General features: G+C 40.9%; 1 protein-coding gene across 1 annotated transcript in view; it reads right to left on the reverse strand.

Moving 5' to 3' along the window:
* The window catches only part of LOC124606154 (aminopeptidase N-like), a 191,009-nt gene that overhangs the window by 67,841 nt on the left and 95,734 nt on the right, over positions 1 to 27,434 (reverse strand). The window contains exons 11-13 of the mRNA XM_047138119.1: positions 23,628 to 23,890; positions 17,865 to 18,061; positions 25 to 189 (exon numbers count right to left, since the gene is read on the reverse strand). Of these exons, the coding sequence (XP_046994075.1) occupies positions 25 to 189; positions 17,865 to 18,061; positions 23,628 to 23,890 (625 nt within the window). The remainder of the gene's footprint in view (positions 1 to 24; positions 190 to 17,864; positions 18,062 to 23,627; positions 23,891 to 27,434) is intronic.

The following is a 27,434-nucleotide window of genomic DNA, read 5'->3' on the forward strand; positions in this document are numbered from 1 at the left end:
CTTGGATGAGCTTGGCTTCCTCACCTGACAGCTGCATGACAAGACTGGCATGTGATTGCCGTTACAATTTCATTCATCTCAGAGATGACACTGGTGTTTCGGTACTGCTGCAGCAAGAAGTTGAGTGCCTCGTCACCACCCTGGCGCACACCTTCGCAGTACACAACACTTTTCATATCTGGGTCAACCCTGAAAAAACAACGTTATTCATAACAGTGCATTCAAGTGAGTCACTATATTAGTACATTAGTAGCTTACTCATTCACATATAAAAATACAAATGAAAAAAGTGACTGACAAAGCTGATGAGATCATTTGCTGTGGAAAACACCATATTGTACTAGAATGAGGATGGAAATTAGGAGATATAAAATGCAGCTACCAGTAAGCATTTCATGTGAGGCTCAATTTAAAACATCAATAAAAAATATATTTTAAACACATATAAAGATAATTAAAAATCAGAAAAATCATAATTTTTAACTGAATATGAAAATAAATGAAAATCAGTAAATTAAGAATTTTTAAGTGAATCAAAATGCCTCCACATGAAAAACAATTAAAATTTCTTGAGAACAGATTTTAACATTTTTCATTTTTATTTTTTCTAATTTTTTAATTTCTTATTATTTTATTATTTCTAATAAATGTTTTATCTTATAAATTATAACAAATAAAATTATGACTAATATGTGAGAAAAGACGCATCAAGGGATCACAAATTTAGCATTGGAGGGCACCGTGGAGGGTAAAAATCGTAGAGGGAGACCAAGAGATGAATACACTAAGCAGATTCAAAAGGATGTAGGTTGCAGTAGGTACTGGGAGATGAAGGAGCTTGCACAGGATAGAGTAGCATGGAGAGCTGCATCAAACCAGTCTCAGGACTGAAGACCACAACAACAACATGTGAGAAAAATTTAAATCTGACGAAAATTTTTTTAATAAACCAAGAGAGAAAAATTTTAATGTAATATTTGTATTTTGAACCATCTTTAACTACAGAATATTTGAAAAGCAAAAAACAAAAAGAGGTTATTGATTATATGAAAGAATGCGGTTATGAATTTATTTTTACTTATAAAGAAAATATTATAGATATTCAGTAAGAAATAGAAAAGTCAAATTCTCTCTTTTACATGACTGTAAAAACATTTTTGAATTATCATGATTATCTATTATTACATCTATATTATGAGGATTGTGATTTAGCCAAAAAATATAGTAATTATTGTAATTTGCCAAATATAATAGAACATTATATAGAACTTTAGATATTATTCTTAGAAGTTTTTCGAAAAATAAATATAAAAATTAAAGATAATTATTAAAAATTTTAATTTATTTTTATTTTTAAGTTTAACACCCATGTTTTTGAATGTTTACCCTTCGTTTAACTTTAATTTGACTTTCTGTTAACCTTCATTTGATCTTTGTTAAGCTTTGTTTGTCTCCCAGATGCCCTTTGATGAAATCTATGATGGCTGTGTATAATAGATAGGGAAAAGATACCTGTCCTTCTGATGATATTTTTTCAATGGTAGTGTTAGAAATAGTTAAATCTAATCCCTCTGGTAGAATTTCTGTAAAATTGACACAAAAATATAAATATTTAACTGTTATTTTTACTTCAAGTTCTAGTGCCCACGATGTTATTCTTGAATGATGTGATAAAAATAATGCTGGATTCGAAATAAAAGACACATTATCAATTGAAACTAAAACTGTTATTGAAAATGTGGAAATTAGAATACCTATTGTTAAATATGACCCTGATTATGAACTGGACTAAGCACATCAATGATTTAAATGTGTTTGTTATTTTTAGAAGTTCCCAAAAAATAAATATAAAAATCAAAGAAGATTTTTAAAAAAATTTCCATTTACATTCTATTTTGAATATCATAATTTACACTTTTTCCATAAAACATTATACAAACTTAAGTATCACTAGGCATTTTATCATTAAAAATAGCTCATAATTTCATAGTCTTTTGTATTGCAGCCAAGTTGTTTGTTAACTCCTGGACTTGTTACCTGGCAAGCAAATTTTTTGTAGATTTTTACTCAATTCATCCATCTTAAGCGGTCTCTTCTGTTGTTGTTATTGTTGTTAATAATCAATAATTTCTTCTTTATTTGGTCCTTGCATACAAAAATTATGATTATTTGCTACTCACACATTTCTCCTTTAGTAAAAATACCTGCTAAATCTTGTGTTATGTCTAAATCTTTTACACAAATCTAATAAAATTTTTCTAATCTAAATGGAAGCTGAAAATGAAATGTGCTAAAATGAAATGTGTACCATAAATAAAAAAATATTCTGTAAGAAAACTTCTTGGAAATAAAACAAAACCACCAAACAGATAATTTAAATAATGATAATTTTATTACAGCTTTAGTAGATATTATCTACACAAAAGGAGAAAATGTATTAATAGAATGTAAACCAGTTACAGAACCATTTTTTGACACTATTACGATCATAAAAATAGCAAATTTTTATAGATTGTAAAAGAGAAATGAAAAATGGAAAATTTCTCATAAACAAAGAAGCTTGTGCAATTTTATTTGGTTTATTGATTTTAATTAGTTTATTAAGATCTAGATTTTCTAAATTTCATTTATATAGACATGGAGTTACAGTAAAAATTCCATATTTCTTAGATTCCTATTTTCTGTAGCTAATTTAGAAGCAAATGTTACCTTCAATCTTTTGTCTGGACAATTTAAAAAATCTACTATTTATTATATTTGACAAATTACAATAATCACAATAATTTTGGGTAAATCATAATTATAACAATAAAGATGTGATAATAAATGATCATTATTTTCATGATAATCCACAAAAAATTTTTAAAGTCAAAAGGAAGAGAGAATTTGAGCTTTCTATTTCTTCCCAAATATCTATACTATTTTCTTTATAACTGAAAATAAATTCATAACCGCATTCTTCCATATATCAGTCCCCTCATTATGTTTTTTAGTTTTCAAATGTTCTATAGTTAAAGATGGTTTTAAATAATTTTTTCTCTTTTGCTTTATTAAAGGTGTTTTCTTCAAATTTAAATTTGTCACAGGCAGCAGTCATATTCTTATTTGTTATAATTTATGAGATAAAACATTTATTAAAAAAATAAAAAGGAAAAATAAAAAGGAAAAATAAAAATAACAAATAGTAAAAAAGTATCATAAAAAAGAAAAATGTTAAAATTTATTCTCAAAAAAATTTAATTTTTTTCATGTGCAGCGCCTCTCATTCAGTTAAACATTTTTGATTAACTAATTTTCATTTATTTTCATATTCATATAAATTCATAATTTTTCTGATTTTTATTTATATTTATATTTGGATAAAAATATACTTTTATTGTTGTTTTTGTTTATTTTTATTTATGAAATTCGGTTTGTATTTTATTTTTATCGAAATTAATATGGAGTGTTAAATGTTGATTTGGAATTCAGCTGATAGCAGATATAAAATAGGGCTGCATGCAAAATGTGTGTTGGTAGCCCAATTTGATCTACTGATATTGATGATGTCCTTTCCAAATCAACTCTCCTTGTTTCCACCTCAGCAGATTAGAGAAACTGTGTAAAATTTAGATTTCGATGACCCAACAGACTTTTAAACCATGATGTTCTTAAATATGAGTCTGTGAACTAACCACTAAGCCAAGTTTCTGAGTCTGAAAAGGACCTGTGATGAAGATGATATGCTGCTTTCATCAGTCATGATTCTTGGGCAGCAGTTATGTCACTCATTCTACTGCCAACAAAGCTGCACATCAGAGCATTCACATGACTTGATCAATTAGATTGAAATGTATCTTCTAAACCTGTAGTGCTGGAGTTTTATAGTACTAAGCAACTAATCTGGATTTTTTATGTACATTAACTGCAATGTAGGGGAATGTTGAGGTATGCATTTTGCTCTAACATCGTGCCAGTTTGTGAGTGAATATGGTGCTGTAACTCCCCTATATAATTCATCAGTCCACAGTTCCTTGTATATTACACTCTCTATCATGACATCTACCATTTATATCTAGATTTACACTCCACAAGTCACGGTACAGTGTGTAGCAGAGGGTATTTTGTGTACCGCTGTCACTGTCCGCTTTCCTGTTCCAGCTGCTAATGGTGCATGGGAAGAATGACTATTGGGGAGATTTCATGTGTGCTTGAATCTCTTACATTTTATCTTTGTGGTCATTCTGTGAACTTTATGTTGACTGGCTCTTCTAGGAGCGTCCTACATTCTTGGAATTTAACAGATAATCATATGATCACGTTCAACTGTCTTGTAGTATCTTCCACTGAAGTTGGAGCAACATATCTGTGAGACCTACACACTTACTAAATGAGCCTGTAATGAAACACATTCCTCTTCTTTCACTCTTCTGTAGGGCTGTTCTCTCTATTACTTCTACTTTATAAGAGTCCCATACTCAGTGGAGCCTACTGGTTGCACGGGATTTTCCTAAGCTACCCCAGTCACGAGCTGGCTACACTTCTTAAGGGTTTTTCTAATGAATATCATTCTGTCATCTGGTTTTCCTGTGTTAGTTTTAAGTGGTCAGTTCACTTGAAATCACTCTGTACATAAACACTCAAATGTGTAAGTGTTTCAGCTGTTTCCAGTAATATGTTTGGCAGTCATGTAATATTTTAGCCCATTTGTCCGAATATATTATATTTGTTGTGTGTTGACAGTCAGCAGCCAATCCTTGCAGAAAGCACTGAAGCTCTGTAGGCATTCCTGCGTTTTGCTTCAATCTTCTGGCGTTGCAGTTTCTCTATACATCATCATCAGCAGCAGCAACTAGTAGCCTCATACCGCTTCTGATGTAATCCAATTCCAATAAGTCTGTGAGCAGTAATGGCCTTAAGACATTCCCATGGGGTATGGTGGAAGCTCCATTAAGAATGACATACAGTGTTATATTTACTAGAAACTCTTCAGCACAGTCACAAAGCAGTTGTGATATTCTGTGTGCTAGTATTTTGTTCACTAGATGATACCATGGAATTGTACCATACGTCAAGAAACATGGACCCAACCTAGGCACCCGTAGGAGGACATATCTTCTGCCTTACAGGACTCATGGACTGCTAGGGTGAACTGGTTTTTAGATGAGAATTGTTTGCGAGATCCTTGTTGATTATTACAGAGGAGATTTTTAGTCTCCAGGAATGTCATAATAGGCGAGCATGAAACACATTCCAAAATTCGGAATAAATTAACGTCAGCAGTATAAGCCTATAGTAGTGTACACCTGTTCGCCACCAATTCTTGTAAACAGGAATGACCTGCACGTTTTTCCAGCCACTTGCAACGTTTATTCCACCAGTGACCCACAATGAAACTGTTGCTAGATAGGGACATATTCTTCCTCATACTCTACATAATTGTTCCGTCAGATCCAGTCACCTTCTCCTGTTGAGCGATTTAGGTTGATTTTCTATCCCACTGTCACCATCTCTGCGTCTCTAATATTGGTGTTCATGTGGTATAATTCAATGAAAGAACCACAGCACGATGTTCCTCAGTGAAACAGTTTTAGAAAACAGAAATTACTATTTCAGTAGTACCCTTGCCATCTTCAGTTTCGCTGCCAGTATGGTCTCTAAGTGATTGGACAGTTGGCCATGATGTGATTGGACAGTTGGCCATGATGCATCGTCAACTCAACGTAAGATTAAAACTTTTTAGGATTTTCTGTGAGATCTGTTGATACAAATTTACTTTAGAATTCGTTGGATGTTCCATGCATTACCATCGTTATGTACATTTTGACATTGCTTAGTTTTTGTTTGTCTATAAGGCAGGGCCGTTTCGTGAACATTTTTCCACACAAGCAACATATCATTATATCATTCACCTATTCATACTCCCCCCGCCCCCACCTCCCTCCTTTCCCTCGCACACTTTCACCTGTATCAATTTTCGCTACTAATTGTGGTACGCACCAGCTACGAAGGTGGTTTGATAAGCTGGTAAAAAATAATAAAAAATGTTTGTTTCGTAACAACTCACCTTACTTCTCGACATAGTCTCCTTTAAGGGATATACACGTAGTCTAGCGATCCTCCATCTTTTTCATCCCATCAGAAAAATAGGTTCTGTCAAGCTCTGCAAAATACTCATTAACTGCAACCGTCACTTTCTCATTTGATGAAAATTTGTATCCAGCAAGCCAAAGTTTCAAGGCAGGGAACAGGAAGAGGTCACTTAGGGCTAAGGTGGAAGGAACCAATTAAAAGCCCATTTCATGCATTTTCGCCGTTGTTATCGTTGATGTGTGGGATGGAATCATCCTGGTGAACGAACATACTTAACTGTGCCAACTTGCTCTTTTTTCACCCAACGAAAGTTTCAGACGATTCAACAATGAAGAATAATAGTGTCCAGTTACGATTCTGCCCTTTTCCAAGTAATCTATGAGGATTATTCATTGGAAATCCTAAAAAAAACTATTGTATAAGCCTCTGACTTAGATCCTCCACATGGCTCCAAATCAAACAAACGAGATTGGTTCTGGGAACAGTGCAGTGAAATGTTAACTCAGATTCCACCTCGCATGACACTGATCACTTTGGTCAGCCGTATTGTAGCTTCCAAGGAAAATTTCTAAACCCAGGCAGCAGGTGTCGATCCTGCTGACATAAGCAATGGTTTGTAGCCTGCTGCACCGAGTGCCCTTAGTAGCTGGTGGCAGAGCATCCTTTACATCATGGATTAGACACCCCGCTGAACTCCGTTACCAGTCTACTATTGACACTTCCAATGAACAATAAATCCACTTGTCAGTCCCATTCTCGAAAGATAAGGAGCCCCATGCTGACTAAGATGTACCCTCAGAAATAAGCAAGATCTCAAACATGTTTCTAAGGCCTAAGTTGATCACCCTGTGGCCAGTATCCACTTTCACCATCTGACCAGAGATTTGCAATCCTGCAACTGATCGTCATTGCACTATCAGATAATTATAAATCAGGTCAGGTCAGAAAGTTCTGAAGGTGCTGCGACATTATGGCTCCTAGGCAGCTCTAGAGGCACCAAAGGTGCCACATCTTTCGCCTTAGGTGCCTCACCCCATCGCAGCATGTGGCATCTACCTAAACCCTGTAGACCTGACCAACATAACTTCCAAATGTTTCTGGGCCGTGGCAAACTCCCCCTCCATCCGTACACAATAGGCGTTTTCAATATTATATAGAACAAAGAATACATTACTAGTCCAAGCACTTGCTAGAAGCAGTCTACTTACTGCTACTAAGCTGCTCCTTGCACTCACTTCACTAACATTAGACAAACGCTCGCAGAATACATGATCATTTAGCAGTAAACCTCGCCCTCACCAGAGAAGTCAATTATCTTGTGGCATCTGAGGGCAGATTCGTAACGAAACTAGTCAAATGACGCCTTCCAAAAGGAGAAAAACTGGGGTGTAACTCCTTGTTGGTAATGAGTTTGTTAGGAATTGAGCGTCTTCAGAAAGGGATCATTGTCCTAGAGAATTCTATGGAATATCCCCTGGAAGCTAGCGCTGCTCCTACCGTGTTTTGCTCTTCCAGTCATGGATGCAAATGGTCAAGCAATCCTCATTGAACCTCTTCATATGGATTGACTCAGGAATCAATCCCTTACAGTTACTGTAAAACTACCACAACAGAGAAGAACGTAAACAAATTACTCAAAGACGGTAAATCTTTCAATTTCAGTATGGATTATGTATTTTTTGGTTGCAGGTGAAACCGAAAAATGGCCCGAGTACTAAGGTAATAGATGACACTGTGAAGGAATGTGAAACACTACTTCCTGGAACATCAGCTAGTGTTCAGCAGTGTTCTGAGTATCAGTTTGACTTTAACGATCCTGGCACATGACCGAAGAGGTTTTCTGACTCTGAAAAATGTAACATTATAAAAATGAGAGCAGAAAACGAACGTGTTCCTGACATCAGTAAGAGTTATAGAGAAGGTCGCAATTTAAGTAAGGATTGGTTTCTATAGCAGTTAAAAAATGGGACAAAAGTTAAAAGATCAGGCTAGTTAAAAGTGAGAGCAAAAACACTTTATATTGTATTCCCTGCAGATTATCTTGTCACTTAAGCTCAGACTCTGAGTCAAAATCATTCTTAGCTAAAGAGGAAGGAATTGTTAATTGGAAAAAGCTTAGTGAAAAATTGCCTGCCCATGAAAATACACCAAACCATAACTTTTGTTTTTGCTCTTGGAAGGCTCTAGAGTCTTATCTCAGAAGCGGAGGCATTGATAAAGAGCTGTAAGATGAGATAAAAAAAGAGAAATCTCACTGGTGAGCAGTGTTGCACTGTATTATTGATGCTGTCGTTTTTCTAGCAAAGCAAGGAAGTCCGTTTGGAGAAACAAAAGAAGTTGGTGAATTTGGTGACCCACAGAGTGGGAGATTTCTAAATAACATTGATCATATATCACACTATAGTGTCCCCCTTCGTCTGCATACTGAACGCCGCAAGAAAGGGCAGATTAGCTATTTTTCCAAATGTATACAAGACGAGTTCCTTGACTTGATTGCCGACAAAATAAAACAAAAGATAATTAAAGATATTTTAGATGCTACGTACTTTTCATTGATGTCTGACTGCACTCCAGATATCAGCCACAATGAGCAGATGACTCAAATAGTTTGCCACGTCAAGGCAAATGATTCAGAGGTTGTGGAAAGTTTAGTTGACTTTTTTATAGTTGCAGACAAAACAGGGAAAGCTCTTAATCAAGAAATACTGAAAAAAATACAAGATGGGTTGAACATTATATACTGCAGAGGTCAGTCTTATGAGAATGGGACAAACATGGTTGAAAAGTACGAAGGGGTCCAGTCAAGAATACTTAAGAATAATCTGGCCTATTTCGTACCATGTGCTGCTCACTCTTCAAATTTAGTAGGAGCACATGCAGGCGATACATCTGCTGAAATCCAAACGTTTTTTGGAACTGTCCACCGTTTGTATCTGTTCTTTGTGGGTTCCACATCAAGATGGGAAATCTTACAAAAACATGTACCCGTAACATTAAAACCCCAAAGCAAGACTAGGTGTCTGCAAGAGTAGAAGCAGTTGAAGCAGTTTATAAGCAATTTCATAAAGTTGTAAAGGCTCTGAAAGAAATTAAAACTTACAAATTCTCAGCACCAGAAACAGAGGCATGGTCTATTTCAAAAAATATGAGAAAACTCAAATTTATTGCCTTAACTTGTTTCTGTTATGCAATATTGAAAAAAATAGATCATGTTAAGCAGTTTCTGCAAAGAGAAAACTTTACAATTGATAAAGCTGTTCTAAACATTCAAGGCCTTTTGAACTTTCTGAAAACTTCCAGAGACTCTTGTAACTCTGAAGCTATTTCTGGGGCCAAATTTCTAGCAGAAGATAATGAGGTATCAACGGTATTCCCAGAAAAAAGGATCAGAAGAAAGAAAAAAATGACCGATGAGCTTTGTGAGGATGAAGTATGCAAACATTCACAGGAAGATTTGTTCAGGATGTCCCTGTCAGAAAGAACTGACAGAGTGATAATGGAGCTGAGTACCTGGTTTACTGCTCTGGAGAACATTAGTGCAAAATGTAGTTTTCTGTGTGGTGTCCAAATTCAAGAAATGGAAGTGGAGGACTTGAAGGGGAAAGCAGTAGAACTGTCTGATGCCTATGCAGAAGATCTAAACAATGAAGAATTTATTTGTGAAACTGAAAGTAATAGAGAGAGACTTGCAAAATGCCACTTCATCTTCAACATTAAGTTTGATTTATAACAAGAAATTGGTAGAAGGGTATCCCAACATTACTACAACCTTAAAAATATTCGTTACCATACCAGTTTCTGTTTCTCTGGAGAAAGGAGTTTCAGCAAGCTGAAACTAATTAAAAATCATTTGAGGAGCGTGACTGCTCAATAAAGATTAACAACTCTCAGTATAACCTACATAGAGCACAAACAAGCTGCTTGTGTAAACTATGATGATATCATAAATGTTTTTGCAGCCAAAGAAGCTCGGAAAGCGAAGTTTTAAATTGATTATTGTGTGAGATATATGGTAAATTCTTGTATATTTTAAAATTGTTTATGTTAGTTTTCTTTGACGTTAATTCATATAATAAAATAAGTTAATGTTGCCAGATAGTAACATTTATTTCGAAATGTATTACCCAAATTACTCTCAAAAATTTTTGATTTTTATGAGTGGGAGTGAAAGAAGGGGAGGCTAATTGAAGCTTGCCCCCCCTTCATAAAACTCCTAGATCCGGCCCTGGTTGTGAATGCTTTATGTCGGAGCTAGACGAATTCGAAAGTGGGCAAACTGTTGGTGCTCGTATCGTGCGTGCTTCCCTAACCAAGGTGGCCGAAATGTTTGTTGTTTCATGAGGCACTTTGTTGGAGATTTATACCACGTACTTAGAAAGCAGAAAATATCATCCATTCAGTCACAATGTTGACGAAAGTGTATGTCGAGTGATCGTGACGAACAGTTATTGAAGAGGATTATGAGAAAAATAAGAGGACGATAGTTGCACGAGTCACTGGAGAAATGAATGATATACTCGCGAATCCTGCCAGCACCAAAACAACACGAAGGTAGCTCCATAAGCCGGGAACTGGAGGGTGACCTGGAATTCCAAAATCGGTCATCAGTAACGCAAATGCCTGTAACAGGAAAATGTGGTGCCGAAATTATGAAGCGTGGGCTATGGAGCAGTGGAAAGTGTCATTTGCTGGGATGAGTTTTGTTGCACGCTGTTTCCAACCTGTGGCCGAGTTTACATCCCAAGAATAAAATATGGCAAAGGTTCGGTGATGACATGGGCAGCCATGTCGTTGTATTCCATGGGCCCCATGATTACTCTGCAAGTTAGCATTACACCCAAGGATTATGTAATCATTCTGGCTGATCAAGTCCATACTATGGTACAATGTGTGTTCCCCAATGGTGACACTGTGTTCCAAGACAACAGGGCCCCTGTTAACACAGTTCGCATCGTTTAGGGCTGGTTTTGTGAGCACGAGGATGAACTGTCATATCTACTGTGGCCACCACAGTCACCAGATTTAGATATTATTGGGCCTTTCTGGTCTACTCTGGAGACTTCCCACCCCCATCAACATTATTTGAACTTGCCACTATTTTGCAGGAAGAATGGTATACGCTTCCATTGAAATACGAGGGCAGTTCAATAAGTAATGCAACACATTTTTTTTCTGAAACAGGGGTTGTTTTATTCAGCATTGAAATACACCAGGTTATTCCCCAATCTTTTAGCTACACAACACTATTTTTCAACGTAATCTCCATTCTATGCTACGGCCTTACGCCACCTTGAAATGAGGGCCTGTATGCCTGCACGGTACCATGCCACTGGTCGATGTCGGAGCCAACGTCGTACTGCATCAATAACTTCTTCATAATCCGCGTAGTGCCTCCCACGGATTGCGTCCTTCATTGGGCCAAACATATGGAAATCTGACGGTGCGAGATCGGGGCTGTATGGTCCAAGAGGAAGAACAGTCCACTGAAGTTTTGTGAGCTCCTCTCGGGTGCGAAGACTTGTGTGAGGTCTTGCGTTGTCGTGAAGAAGGAGAAGTTCGTTCAGATTTTTGTGCCTACGAACACGCTGAAGTCGTTTCTTCAATTTCTGAAGAGTAGCACAATACACTTCAGAGTTGATCGTTTGACCATGGGGAAACCATCGAACAGAATAACCCATTCGGCGTCCCAGAAGACTGTAACCATGACTTTACCGGCTGAGGGTATGGCTTTAAACGTTTTCTTGGTAGGGGAGTGGGTGTGGCGCCACTCCATTGATTGCCGTTTTGTTTCAGGTTCGAAGTGATGAACCCATGTTTCATCGCCTGTAACAATCTTTGACAAGAAATTGTCACCCTCAGCCACATGACGAGCAAGCAATTCCGCACAGATGGTTCTCCTTTGCTCTTTATGGTGTTCGGTTAGACGACGAGGGACCCAGCGGGAACAAACCTTTGAATATCCCAGCTGGTGAACAATTGTGACAGCACTACCAACAGAGATGTCAAGTTGAGCACTGAGTTGTTTGATGGTGATCCGTCGATCATCTCGAACGAGTGTGTTCGCACGCTCCGCCATTGCAGGAGTCACAGCTGTGCACGGCCGGCCCCGCACGCGGAGAATAGACAGTCTTGCTTGACCTTGCGGCGATGATGACACACGCTTTGCCCAACGACTCACCGTGCTTTTGTCCACTGCCAGATCACCGTAGACATTCTGCAAGCGCCTATGAATATCTGAGATGCCCTGGTTTTCCGCCAAAAGAAACTCGATCACTGCCCGTTGTTTGCAACGAACATCCGTTACAGACGCCATTTTAACAGCTCCGTACAGCGCTGCCACCTGTCGGAAGTCAATGAACCTATACGAGACGAAGCGGGAATGTTTGAAAATATTGCACAAGAAATTTCCAAAATTGGCCGAGAAAAAAAATGTGTTGCATTACTTATTGAACTGCCCTCGTACGTACAAGAAACGACTGAAAACTGTTTTGAATGCCAACGACTTTCTTACACTGTATTAGGCATGGTAATGTGTTTTGTTTTTGATGTGACATATGACGCATATTTCCATTTTTTCTTCGGTATGTATTAATATTATGAGGAAACACATGGCCAACAAAAACAAAAATTTATTTTGAATGCAGGTAAAGCTGTCAGAACTGTTTGTACCGTGAAGAATGTATCTGTATTTCATTTCAGCTGAAAATGAGTGTGCCCAGCCTGTATGTTTGGGGTCCGTGCTGTTTTCAAATCAGAGCTGGGGAACTATGACAAAATAAATCATCAACAGTCGTAACACGAAAAGCACCTGCAATATCCACATGTCTCAGTCTAAAACAGTATTGTATTAGAAATATGTTCCACACAAAAGAGCCAAAGCATTCAATAACCCGAATATTCATTTGAAACAACAGTGAAATAAAACTACCCTGATAAACAAGGCTAAATCATACCTAATGGAACATTGATTTTGTTCAGTAAAAATCTTATTGAACAATTATAAGAGACTGGAGTTCAAACCATTACTAATTTGTACTGTATTAACTGTGCTGTTTATTACTCGTTGGTTGTAATGATAATTTGTAAACTTAAATTGTTATTGCCTGTGTTTTATCCCTCTGTTTCTCTGTCTCTTCCGTATTTGACCAGTACTACTGGGGCGTCCTGAAAAGTAAGGACTCTGAATTTTTTATTCTGTCCTTACTATCGGTTGAGGTATTGCAACTCATTCCTATTACTCGGTCAACTTTCCTGCTTCGCTGATGCAAGTTGCAACCCTCGCCGCTAGAGGGCATGTAATATTGTGGTGCCCAACGTAACTCTGTCAGTGCGTGAGAAACCCTCAGAAAACTGAAAGCATGAATGCGAAGAGTTTGTCCACACGTGGAGCACCATCTCCTTCAACATAACAATTCCAAAGCAGACACGAGCGCTGCGACACCTGTAACAATCCCACGCCTTGTGTTCACTGTCATTGGTCATTCTGTACACAGTACAGACTTGGACCCATCCGATTTCCACATGTTTACAAAAGTTAAAGAACACCTCCGAGGACTTCACTTTGATGTCGATGAAGCGTCACAAGCAGAGTTGGTGTTGTGGCTACTTCAACGAAGTCAAATATTCTGTGGTGACGCTATCAACAAACTGATCACTCGTTGGGAAAAATGTGTTTGTCACCATAGTGACTATATGGAGAAATAACTATATAGAGGTGAAGAATAAAGATGTAGAATGTTAATCACGTTTTTTTGTCAGTTGGGACTGAAGCATGAACTAAATCGAAATATAGTTTACAAGAAGTCAACTCCAGTAGCTGCAATGTAATATTTATTTGTTTGTATCTAGATATTTCTGCACAAAAAGCTTGTCTGTTTTGGCTTACAGTGCCATTTTCAAGTCCACAGAAGAACTAAAGATATACAATCCAGCGAAACATTTTCCAACGATTTACTCGGTGAACAAACTTACCTGAAACACAAGTTCTACTTAGAAAATTTTATTCAAATTTTCGACTGCGAAAAAGGATAAACATATGAAATCACAGATAACAAATATACAAAGACATTTTAACCGTATAAAATATATGCAACAAATACACCATCATTGACATCCAAAGGAAATAAATAAATAAATAAATAAATCTGCAAACATATAGCATCTAAGGATCCCAACTGTCAAATAGGTGTCAAACAATTATTATCACGAAGAATTTCGTATTATAACAGCTACGTGATTGTAATAATATTATTTCGTAAGGAGCAGCTCACGACGGGCCCCTTGGATGCCATATGATCGTCTACGCAAGAAGAACTGTAATCTACGAAAATGCGTTCTTGATCATAAGTATGTTGCAAATAAGATTCATTATTACCAAAGCCCATACGTGCACTTGAAGATTTAAGCCGAAACAGGCGAGCTTGTTGAGCAGAAATATCGAGCTACAAGCAAATGAATATTATATTGCAGGTACTGGAATTAACTTCTTGTTAATAAAGTTTGTTTTATCTGAAAAGTTTGAAGAGGTTTCACATAAAAATTCGAGACAATACTTTTCAGCAGGTCCATGTACATCTAAGGGATTAAAATGGACCAATAAATGATAACGGCGCTGACAGCAGCAAATGAAATGTGCAAATCCCCTCATACACTGCTGGCCCTTAAAACCGCAACACCAGGAAGGATGGCAAATCAGGAAATGTTAATTATTTTGCATATGCATCATAGTGGAAAGAACACGTGATTCTATTTGTGAGTGCCAGCAACAATGTCTCTAATACAAATGGGCACCTAGTCGCACTGAGCTTGGGTGACAGATACGGGAATGTCATTTGATGCTACTTCAACTCTCAGAGGACATCAGTCATAGTGCCTGACGAGTTGTGATGACATCACAAGCTCGTTGGGGGGCCTGTATTTCTCGTAGCCCCGATTCAAAGTTGTGGTGTGGCAGAGCCTCGGTAACCCATGACAAGAAGTTTTCAACAGTCGAACACCCCCTCTGTCGAGGTAAGTCAGCAAAGCAAGGGCAACATGCGCTCTTGCCTTATCTTGTTGAATGGTAACGTCACACAGGTCTCAAAAATGGGTGACAGCCAGAGATGTAACGTAAGAAATGTAAAGGCTGCTGTCCAAATTGCCGGCAATGTGTTATGCACCCAATGGCATCCAAAACCATCACGCCAGTTGCTGGGGTTATATGCCAATGGAAAACGCAATCTGGCAACGTCTGTTTTCTTCAGAGCCTCCAGTCTGGTATACATCCCTCGTGATGGTGTGTGTAAAACAGGCAGTCGTCCATAAAGACGACGTTGTGTGATTTCTGTATCTGGTAATATCATTGGGCGCACCACTGTTGGATTTAATAATTGTAATTAATAAAATATTCTGGGCTATTGCGCTGTGATCGAATGGATGTCATATTACAACTCAACGTTTCGTTCCTTTCTGCGGAGGACATTTTCAATGGGGATCGTAGTTTCCTTGCGTGTCCGAATCATACCCTGGCTCGCTACTGACTGCAGCAAAATTCTGTTTACGCATGCTCCCGCGAAATGGCGTGACGTCACATACTTTGAATCGGGGCCCACGAGAAATACAGCCCCCCCCCCCCCCCAACGAGCTTGTGATGTCACACCAACCACACTGCCCGCCATACACTGAGGTGACAAACATCGTCGGACAGCGATATGCACATATACAGATGAAGGTAGCAGCGCGCACACAACGTATAAAAGGGCAGCGCATTGGCGGAGCAGTCATTTGTACTCAGGTGATTCACGTGAGAAGGTTTCCGACGTGGTTATGGCCGCACGATGGGAATTAACAGACTCTGAAGGCGGGATGGATTTGGAGCTAGCCTCATGGGACATTAAGTTTCGGAAATCGTTAGGGAATTTCGTATTCCGCGATCCACAGCGTCAGGAGTGTCCAAAGAATACTACATTTCAAGCATTACCTCTCACCATGGACAACGCAGTGGCCGACAGCCTTCACTTAACGGCCGGGAGCAGGAGCGTTTGAGTAGAGTTGTCAGTGCTAACAGACACGCAACGCTGCGTGAAATAACCGCAGACATCAATGCGGGACGTGCGATGAACGTATCCGTCAGGACAGTGCAGCGAAATTTGGCGTTTATGGGCTATGGCAACGGACGACTGACGGAGTGCCTTTTTTAACAGCACGATGTCGCCTGCAGTGCCTCTCTTGGGCTCATGACCATATCGATTAGACCGTAGACGACTGGGAAACCGTGGCTGGCCAGATGAGTCCAGATTGGTAGCACCTGCTCATAGGGTTCGGGTATGGCACAGACCCCACCAAGTCATGGACACAACTTGTCAACAAGACACTGCGAAAGCTGTTGGTGCTCCATTATAGTGTAGTCAGTAGTGAGCCAGGGTGTGAATCGCAGACTCAAAGCAGCAATGATTCCCCTCGAAATTGTCCTCCGCAGACGGGGACAAAAGGTTGGTTTATAATGTGAAATCCATTCGACCACGGCGATATAGCCCCGAATATTTTATTAACCGTGACTTTTCCGGTCGTGAAACTTTACGTTTTACAATTAGCGCTAATGTTCGCACTGATCTCTCTCCTACCACGTCAGTGGCAGCTGCGCTAATGGTCGTCATGCTGACGCTCTAGACGTCATAGTCCTATCCATGAGGATACTTGTCCTGTTGCAAACAAGCCCATTTCTTGACTCGAGGTATGTGACATGCTGTAAGATCCTGCTCGTCTGAACAAACAATATGTTTGACCTCTCAGGCGCTATTCAGATCCTGAACCCATAGATTTCAAACTGCTGAGATCTCGACGAACGCGAGCAAAAATATAGCGAAACTATAAACAGCAGATATGGTAGGCCTCAGCCGATTTCTGACTTGTACGGTATTGCAGTGCCTGCATTATTCTGAATTACGATGCAGTGTTCTTTCTGAGATGTATGCGTGTCAGAATAACACAGGCGTTGCAATATTGTATTTATCCGTCGACACTGGGGGAGCACTTTTAAGTAGAATGTCTCGCCTGGACGTGAGTATACATAATGGATGTACGAGTACAGGTTTTAGGAACATGGTCCACGACATATGGAAGTTTGGGTCTGGCCGTGACTTATGCTCGAATAGCAAGATGGTAAGGTGACAGCTCGTGATAAGCGGGAAATCCAGGTTCGATTCCCGGCCTGGCACAAATTTTCATTGTCGCCATTCCATTCTGCAACTCATGGTAGTCCGTATTCGCAACTGCAAATACATTTAATATACTTCAAGTATTTCTGACATGCGTGTGATCTCCTTAGGTTAGTTAGGTTTATGTAGTTCTAAGTGTAGGGGACTGATGACCTCAGTTGTTAAGTCCCATAGTGCTTAGAGCCATTTGAAACATATTTCTTTGACATGTATTGATACAGGTTTCTTCTTCTTACAAGTGGCATAAAACGATCTTCTCATTAACAAACAACGTTAAAACGCGGATTCTGAATGAGAAAACCAGGAGCGTAATTTCTCCTAATCAGTTACTCGAACCCATTTTGTATAGCTGCACTGAAATGTTAATCATCTGCATATCCAAGCATGCAGCACACTTCTCGCCAATTTGCTGTTTGGTTGCAGTCTGCCCCCATGGTTTCGCAATTTTAGTGGCGAACAACGTATATATGCCTCGCCAGTCCAAGACTCGTACCATACAGCACGATCAACACAGTGCAGAAGATGCACGTCACGTGTGGTCGTACTGATGCCACTCGTCGGTGTTGTACGCTGCGTGGATAAAGACTGTAGACTCACCAGTTGGCTGGGTCATTCGGATTGGCCATGTAGCGCTGGAACTGGCTGTAGGCTGCCTCGGTACACGCAGGCTGGTTTGCAGTGCAGGCAAGCAATGATACGATGCCGCGAAGGACGCGCGTGACGTGAGAATCACTAGGCTGTGCCACGTAGCCCAACGTGTTCGTCACGCTTGCGACCAGCTCCTGCACCAAAGTCTGCGAAAAGAGAATTTTACCATCAGGAAGAGCAACCTCTTGCAAGGCAACACAACGAGATACTGTACAGTATCCTGATAGTGGGCTCCGAGGAGCAACTGAACTAGAGATATCTATCCTTTAGTATTCGCTTTCGTCCTGACGACAGGGGCAACATGTCGTCGCAAGGACTCTGCGAGAAAGCGAATGTGAAATGGAGCCGTCGTCGCAAGGACTCTGCCAGAAAGCGAATGTGAAAGGGAGCCATATTGATTCATGATACTTTAAGAGCTGCCCACATTGGATGCAGGTCGATCATGGTTAGGTCCAAGGCGTGTATATCTGCTCAATGGCGTCCCAGACCAGCGCTGTAAGGGAGTCATGGAGGGCCTCAGGCTCAATTTCCATTTACTCGAATGCGTCTCAAACAATCCAACAAGTTTCGGAGGGATGGGTTGATGCATTCTTTCGCTGAAGGTACAAGTTCTAACACCCACCGCTTGTGCTGTCTGCTCTGACTAAAAAGGGCTAACCCCCTCTCCCCCCCCCCCCCCCCCCTCCTAATAGCTTCCTCTTCTGATCGTGACCCAGACATCAGCGTCCTCTCATACATGCAGGCGTAAGTACCCTTGAACTCTAGCTTAATCCCTGTGATTATGATCAAGCTACTAATGGAAATGAAGAATACGTGTGGCAATTACAAAGCTAAGCAGATGAAAGTCACAGACAAGACTCAACAGGTTATAAAAATGTATATATGTATGTGTGCGTATATGTTCCCTACCTTCTCCTACACCACTGGACCGATTTCAGCCGAACTTAGCACATACATCGCTTGCTCCAGCTACCTATCAAAGGGTTGGGGATGAAAAAGAAGTGTATACCACCACGCGCGATTTCCCAACTTTATTCATCCGGTATTTGAGAATGAGAGTTCTTAATGATTTTACACATAATTTCAAACCCTAATGGAAATTTTTCTCATTGACATTCCCCACAAAATGACGAAAAGTAAAAAGTTTATCGCTTAAATATAGTCGCTGTTCATGCAGTGAAATTGTCGCAGTAAGGCATGATGTTTTAATTTATTCTTTGCCACTAACTGGCAGACAGTATTTACATTTACGATTGAATATACCTGCAAAATTATATCATTGTACGACACTTACTTCAAAAGATATGGTATCATAAACGCAGAATCGCTTGAAAAACTGCCACACCGTGTATGACGACTAAATTTATGACTTCTTTGCTACTAACTCTATTAGCAACACATTTCGCAGAAAGTATCAACATAAACAGCTAAATGTCGCTACAAAATTATATCATTTGCTAAGGAATATGACGTCATTAAACGCTGAGATGCGCGAAAAATTTCCACGTAATGCATGACCTTTAAATTTATTACTTCTTTGCTGACGATCCTGTTTGCAACATGTTACGCAGGCAGCATCCACATATGCCAATGAATGTACCTTAAAATCATATCAATGTGCGTCACAAAACTTAGGACATATGACGTCATAAACGTTAAGCACTATGAGAACTAACTGCAGGGCCAAATTCACTAGAGGTGTACAGGTGAAATATGCGTACAGGTATGTGTGAAGTATGTTAAATATGTGTGACATGTGTATATGCGAGCAAGGACGGGATACATCTACATCTACGTGATTACTCTGCTATTCACAATAAAGTGCCTGCCAGAGGGTTCAATGAACCACCTTCATGCTCTCTCTCTACCGTTCCATTCTCGAAAGGCGCGCGGGAAAAGCGAGAACTTAAATTTTTCTGTACGAGCCCTGATTTCTCTTATTTCATCGTGATGATCATTTCTCCCTATGTAGGTGGGTGCAAACAGAATGTTTTCGCAATCGGAGGAGAAAATTGGTGATTGAAATTTCATAAGAAGATCCCGTCGCGACGAAAAACGCCTTTGTTTTAATGACTGCCATTCCAGTTCACGTATCATGCCAGTAGCACTATCTCCCCTGTTTCGCAATGATACAGAACGAGCTACCCTTCTTTGAACTTTTTCGATTTCATCCGTCAGTCCCACCTGATGCGGATCCGACACCGCACAGAAATACTCCAGAATAGGGCGGACAAGCGCAGTGTAACCAATCTCTTTAGTTGACCTGTTGCACCTTTCAAGCGTTCTGCCAATGAGTCGCAGCCTTTGGTTTGCTCTACCCACAACATTATCTATGTGATCGTTCCAATTCACGTTACTTATAATTGTAATCCCTAAGTATTTAGTTGAATGTACAGCCTTCAGGTTTGTGTGACTTATCGCGTAATCGAAATTTAGCGGATTTCTTTTAGTACTCATGTAAATAACTTCACACTTTTCTTTATTCAGGGTCAATTACCGCTTTTTGCACGATACAGATAGCTTATCTAAACCATTTTGCAATTCGTTATGGTCATCTGATGACTTTACAAGACGGTAAATGACAGCATCATCTGCAAACAATCTAAGACGGCTACTCAGATTGTCTCCTATGTCGTTAATATAGATCAGGAACAATAGAGGGCCTATAACACTTCCTTGGGGAACGCCGGATATTACTTCTGTTTTACTCGATGACTTTCCGTCTGTTACTACGGACTGTGACCTTAACAGAAAATCACGAATCCAGTCGCACAACTGAGGCGATATTCCATAGGCATGCAATTTGGTTAGAAGACGCTAGTGAGGAATAGTGTCGAAAGAACTTCTGGAAAACACAGTACTCATATATGTTCCAAGACCCTACTGCAAGTCGACGTTATTGATTTGGGCCTGTAATTCAGCATACTCTGAAAGGAATCTGACTTGAATACAATCTGGACCGGAGGCCTTGCCTTTATTAAGTGATTTAAGAATTTTTTCCGTCATCAATCTTCTGAATGGTCTGATGCGGTCCGCCACGAATTCTTCTCCCGTGTCAACCTCTTCATGTTAAAGTAGCACATATGTTTTCAACTACTTGATGTATGTATTCCAGTCTGTGTCTTCCTCTACAGTTTTTACCCTCTACAGCTTGCTCTAGTACCATGGAGGTCATTCCTTGGTGCCTTAACATTTGTCCTGTCATCCTGACCCTTCTTCTTGTCTGTGTTTTCCATACGTTTCTTTCTTCGCTAATTCTGTGGAGAGCCTCCTCATGTCTTACCTTATCAGACCACCTAATTTTCAGCGTTCTTCTGTGGCACATCTCAAATTCTTAGGTTCTTTTCTGTTCTGGTCTTCACATAGTCTGTGATTCACTACCAGACAATGTTGTATTGCAAATGTGCATTCTCAGAAATTTCTTCTTCAAATTAAGGTCATTGCTTGACACCAGTAGAGTTCTCTTGGCCAGCCAGCAATGCCCTCTTTGCCCTTGCTGGTCTGCTTTTTATATCTGCCTTGCTTCGTCCGTCGTGAGCTATTTTGCTCTCTACATATCAGAATTCCTTAACTTCGTCTGTTTCGTTATCACCAATTATGGTGTTACATTTCTCGCTATTCTCATTGTTTTCGACTTTCTCCGGTTTACTCTCTGTCCATGTTCTGTAATCATTCCATTCAACAGATCCTGTGAATCTTATTTGCCCCCACTGAGGATAACGGTGTCATTAGCTAGTCTTATCATAGATATAATTGATCTTATATATATATATATATATATATATATATATATATATATATATATATATATATATATCTGTTTAAAGAAAATGTCCGTTTGTTTATTTGTAATCCATAGAAATCTACAGTTTTATTCCGATCTTGATGAAATTTTGCACACATTACCTCCAAGACAAGAAGGTAACTGTCTACATGGTATTTCGTAATGTGATTTGAAACATACATGTGTGTAATATACACTGATCGGCCAGAAAATTATGACCACGTGCCTAATAGCCGGTACGTCCACCTTTGGCAAAGATAACAGCGGCGACGCATTTGTGACGTGGAAGCAATGAGGCCTTGGTAGGTCACTGGAGGAAGTTGGCACTGCATCTGCAAACACAAGTCACTTAATTCCCATAAATTCCGGAGAGGGGGTAATGAGCTCTGATGCCACTTTCAATCACATCCCGGATGTGTTCGATCGGTTTCAGATCTGGCAAGTTGTGGGGCAGCTCATGAACTCGAACTCGCCACTGTGTTCTTTGAACCACACCATCACATTCTTGGCCTTGTGACATGGCATAATATCTTCTACATCTACATCTACGTCCATACTCCGAAAGCCACCTGACGGTGTGTGGCGGAGGGTACCTTGAGTACCTCTATCGATTCTCCCTTGTTGAGAAAGGGGTGTACGTGGTCTGCAACCAGTGTACAATTCTTCTTGGCCCATCATGATGCCTTGCACGAGCTCCACTGGACCCATGGAAGAGTACGTGAATGATACCCGGAGCATAATGAAGCCGCCGCCAGCTCGTCTCCGTCCCGCAGTACAGGTGTCAAAGGAAGTGTTCCCCTGGAAGACGACGGATTCGCGCCTTCCCACTGGCATGATGAAGAAGGTATCAGGATTCACCAGGCCGTGCAGCGCACTGCCACTGCACCAACGTCCAGTGCCGGTAGTCGCGTGCTCATTTCAGTTGTAGATGTCACGATGTTAAAATTGGCTTACGCATGGGTCATCGGCTGCGGAGGTCCAATGTTAGGAGTGTTCGGTGCACTCTGTGATCAGCCACACTTGTACTCCGTGAAGCATTAAAGTCTGATGTTAGTTTGTTCCACCACAGTTCACCACCGCCTGTCCTGTTTTAGCAGTCTGCCCAGCCTACGATGTCCGACGTCTGTAATATGTCAACTAAATGGGTGTTGTTATCAAACATCTCGAAAAGTATCTGACCGATTTACTTCAAAGTTCTTGGTCGATTTGCTTCAAATTCCTACATTCAAATAAAACAATGAAGGAAATTAAGGAAAAGTTAAATTACTAACAAACGAAATATATCGTGGTATACTGCATATAATTCGTGTCACGAGAATAAATTACAGCGGCAATACCCGCCTTCGAGATAGTTGAACCAGACGTCACTAGATCGCACGACGAGCGAAAGCTCGAGAATTTGACAGAAACATGATCGCAAACTCTTATTAATGGATTATTTGCTGTTGTTACAAATGATACCCAAGAAGATATTTTAGTTCGTGTTTCACACTTATTTTTAATGTTGAAATCCACAGCACTATAGAAACGCTAAGGAAGGTCGTGGATACAGTACCAACAAAAGTCACTAGATCGGGGGCTGATCAAAAGATCGAGCAAAATCCGAGATTTACAGAACTGTGACGTAAGCTTTTCTCCCAAAACACAATGAGATAGATCGCAAACTGTAATAAGACGTGGCGCAACTAATCATCTTTTCATACAGGCGAAGACGTATTCATCCGCTGCATTCCATTAACACCCAGTGGTTTAAATATGGCCTTCGATTCAAAGCGATTGCAGTTTCCCATGCGGCTTGTATTCGCTATGAGTACCAACATGGCACAGGGTGGATCACTTTGTAGCAGGTATTAAACATACTGGGCGACGCCAGGCACTATAGCTATATTCGACACATGAGAAACACAGTACGTTTAAAGCATACTTACGTCGAATTCGTCCGCATCTATAATCGACGACAGATAGCTGAGCGTGCTTTCGGCTTCGAGCCAAGGTATGTAGTCCAGCTCCTGCGCTAGGTAGGATGTCAGGTTGAGAAGCGTGTCGAGGGGCAGCAGGTCGGACTGCACCAGCGCCCTCGCATCGTCCAGCAGCAGAGCGCGGTTGACGGGCGGGATCACCTCGTGGTCGCTCAGGAGCTGCTGCACCAGCAGAGCCCAGTTGTCTGTGTCGTACTGCACTCGGTAAAACCCTGCGTACAACATTGCGCGCGTATTACCTCCCATGATCGGCTTCAGCAACCACTATACACTGAGGTGACAAAAGTCATGGCATAGCGATATGCACATATACAGATGGCAGTAGTATCGCGTTCGTTGGCGGAGCCGTCATTTGTACTACTCAGGTGACTGATGCCAAAAGGTTTCCAACGTGTTTATGGCCGCACGACCGGAATTAACAGACTTGAACGCCGAATGGTGGCTGGAGCTAGACACATGAGACATCACATTTCGGAAATCGTTAGGGAATTCAGTATTCCGAGATCCATTGTGACAAGAGTGTGCAGAGAATACCAAATTTCTGGGGTTACCTTTCACTGTGGACAATGCACCGGCCAATGATCTTCGCTTAACGACCGGGAGCAGCGGCGTTTGAGCAGAGTTCTCAGTGCTAACAGACAAGTAACACTACGTGAAATAGCCGCAGAAATCAATGTGGAACGTACGACGAACTTATCCGTTGGGACAGTGCCGCGATATATGGCGGTATTGGACTATTGTGTCAGAAAACAGACGCGAGTGGCCTTGCTATCAGCACGACATCGCCTGCTGCGCCTCTCCTGGGTTCGTGAGCATATTGGTTGGACCCGGTACGACAGGGAAACCGTAGCTTGGTCAGATGAGCCCAGATTTGAGTTCGTAAGAGCTGATGGTAGGATACAAGTGTGTTACAGACTCCACGAAGCCATGCACCCAGGTTTTCAACAAATCACGGCTCCATAATGGTGTGGGTTGTGTTTACATGAAATGAACTGGGTCCTGTGATCAAAGTGAACCAAACATTGACTGGAAATGGCTATTTTCGGCTACCTGGAGACTATTTCCAGCTATCTGTGTACTTCCTTTCCCAAACAACGATGGACTTTTTATGGATGAAAATGCGCCATGTCACCAAGCCACATTTGTTCACCACTGATTTGAAGAACATTCTGGACAAATCGAGAGAATGATTTGGCTATCCTGGTCGTCCGACATTAATTCCATCGAACATTTGTGGGACATAATGGAGAAGCCGGTTCGTGCAGATATCATTGTACCGGCAACACCTTTCCAATTACGGACATCTTTAGAGGCATAATGGCTCAGTATTTCTGGAGGAGACTTTCAGCTACTTGTTGAGCCCATAATACGTCGAGTTGCTGCACTACGTCATGCAAAAGGAGGACCGACTCTATATTAGGAGCTATCGCATGGCTGTTGTCACCTCAGAGTATGGCGAAACACAACAATTTTAGTGTCAGTAGACAAATTTTTTGGCGGACTTCCACCTGTTAGACCTGTTAGCATAATACGGCCTACATAATAATCTGAATGATAATTAAAGGCCTACCCATTATCAATCTCCAAGTTGCGACTTACCCACACAAAAAATAACGTGTTACACGTGATATAATCGTCGTGAGCCAATCTCTTATACCCAAAGCACTCAGCCCATTCTTGATTTCGTTTTGTTTGGTTGTACCGTTTCAGGCAGGAAATACAAAAGCAATTTCCATCCATTCCACTAGACTGCTGCAAGTTATAAGAGCAAGGAAGAAGAACTGAACGATGCATTCATTGACACGTGAGATGAGAGGAAGGAGGAGATACATTATGTTGTCCAATGTATCCAGACACCTGGCTGACAATTACTTACAAGTTCATGGCGCCCTCCATCGGTAATGCCGGAATTCAATATCGTGTTGGTCCACCCTTAGCATTGATCACAGCTTCCGCTCTCGAAGGCATACGTTCAATCAGGTGTTGGATGGTTTCCAGGGGAATGGCAGACCATTCTTCACGGAGTGTTGCACTGAGAAGAGGTATCGATGTCGGTCGGTGAGACCTGGCACGATGTCGGTGTTTCAAAGGTGTTCTATAGGATTCAGGCCAGGACTCTGTGCAGGCCAGCCCATTACAGGGACGTTATTGTCTTGTAACCACTCCGCCACAGGCCGTGCCTTATGAACAGGTGCTCGATCGTGTTGAAAGATGCAATCGGCATCTCCGAATTCCTCTTCAACAGTGGGAAGCAAGAAGGTGCTTAAAACATTAATGTAGGCATGTGCTGTGACAGTGCCACGCAAACCAACAAGGGGTGCACGCGACTGCTACGGTCGCGGGTTCGAATTCTGCCTCGGGCATGGATGTGTGATGTACTTAGGTTAGTTACGTTTAAGTAGTTCTAAGTTCTAGGGGACTGATGACCTTAGATGTTAAGTCCCATAGAGCTCAGAGCCATTTGAGCCAACAAGGGGAGCACGCCCCCTCCATGGAAAACAACCGCCTCAGACTTTTACTGTCGGCACTACATACACTACCAAATGACATTCACCGGGCATTCGCCATACCAACACCCTGACATCGGATCGCCACATTGTGTAACGTGACTTGTCACTCCACAGAACGTTTTCCCACTGTTCAATCGTCCAATGTTTACGCTCCTTACGCCAAGCGAGACGCCCTTTGGCATTTACCGGCGTGATGTGTGGCTAATGAGCAGCCGCTTGACCATGAAATCCAAGTTTTCTCTCCTCCCGCCTAACTGTCGTAGTACTTGCAGTGGATCCTAATGCAGTCTGGAGTTCCTGTGTGATGGTCTGAATAGATGTCTGCCTATTACACATTACGACCCTTTTCAACAATCGGCGGTCTCTGTCAGTCAACAGACGAGGTCGGCCTGTACGCTTTTGTGCTGTACGTGTCCCTTCACGTTTCCACTACACTATCATATCGGAAACAATGGAATTAGGGATGTTTAGGAGTGTGTAAATCTCGCGTACAGACGTATGACACAAGTGACACCCAATCACCTGCCCATGTTCGAAGTCTTTGAGTTTCTCGGAGCGCCCCATTCTGCTCTCTCAAGATGTGTAATGACTACTGAGGTCCTGATATGGAGTACCTGGCAGTAGGTGGCAGCACAATGCACCTAATATGAATAAAGAATGTTTTGGGGGTGTCCGGATACTATTGATCGCATAGTGTACAAGAGGATAGACTACGTTAAGGGAAGCGGCAATTACGCAGAAGACAGGAGAGCATGGAGAGTTACCATATCAAAACCTGCCTTTGGGCAGAACACTAATGATAACAGAACTAGGCCCGTACACACTTTTTCTCACTCTTGTTTTTAGCAATTATTTGTCCTTATCAGTCCTTCCTCTTACGAGGTGGCCGCGCGTGATTAGCCGAGCGGTCTAGGGCGCTGCAGTCATGGACTGTGCGGCTGGTCCCGGCGGAGGTTCGAGTCCTCCCTCGGGCATGGGTGGTGTGTATGTCCTTAGGATAATTTAGGTTAAATACTGGGTAAGCTTAGGGACTGATGACCTTAGCAGTTAAGTCCCATAAGATTTCACACACATTTTAACACTTTTTTCTTACGAGGTGGTGCACTGGACTCGCATTCGGGAGGACGAAGGTTCAAATCTGCGTCCGACCAACCTGATTTAGATTTTCCCAAACCGATTCACGCAAATTCCTGGATGGTTCCTTTGAAAAGGACGGGACCGACGACCTCGCTGTTTGGTCCCTACC

Source organism: Schistocerca americana, chromosome 3 (assembly GCF_021461395.2).
Source record: "Schistocerca americana isolate TAMUIC-IGC-003095 chromosome 3, iqSchAmer2.1, whole genome shotgun sequence".
In the NCBI taxonomy this organism is placed as follows: domain Eukaryota; kingdom Metazoa; phylum Arthropoda; class Insecta; order Orthoptera; family Acrididae; genus Schistocerca; species Schistocerca americana.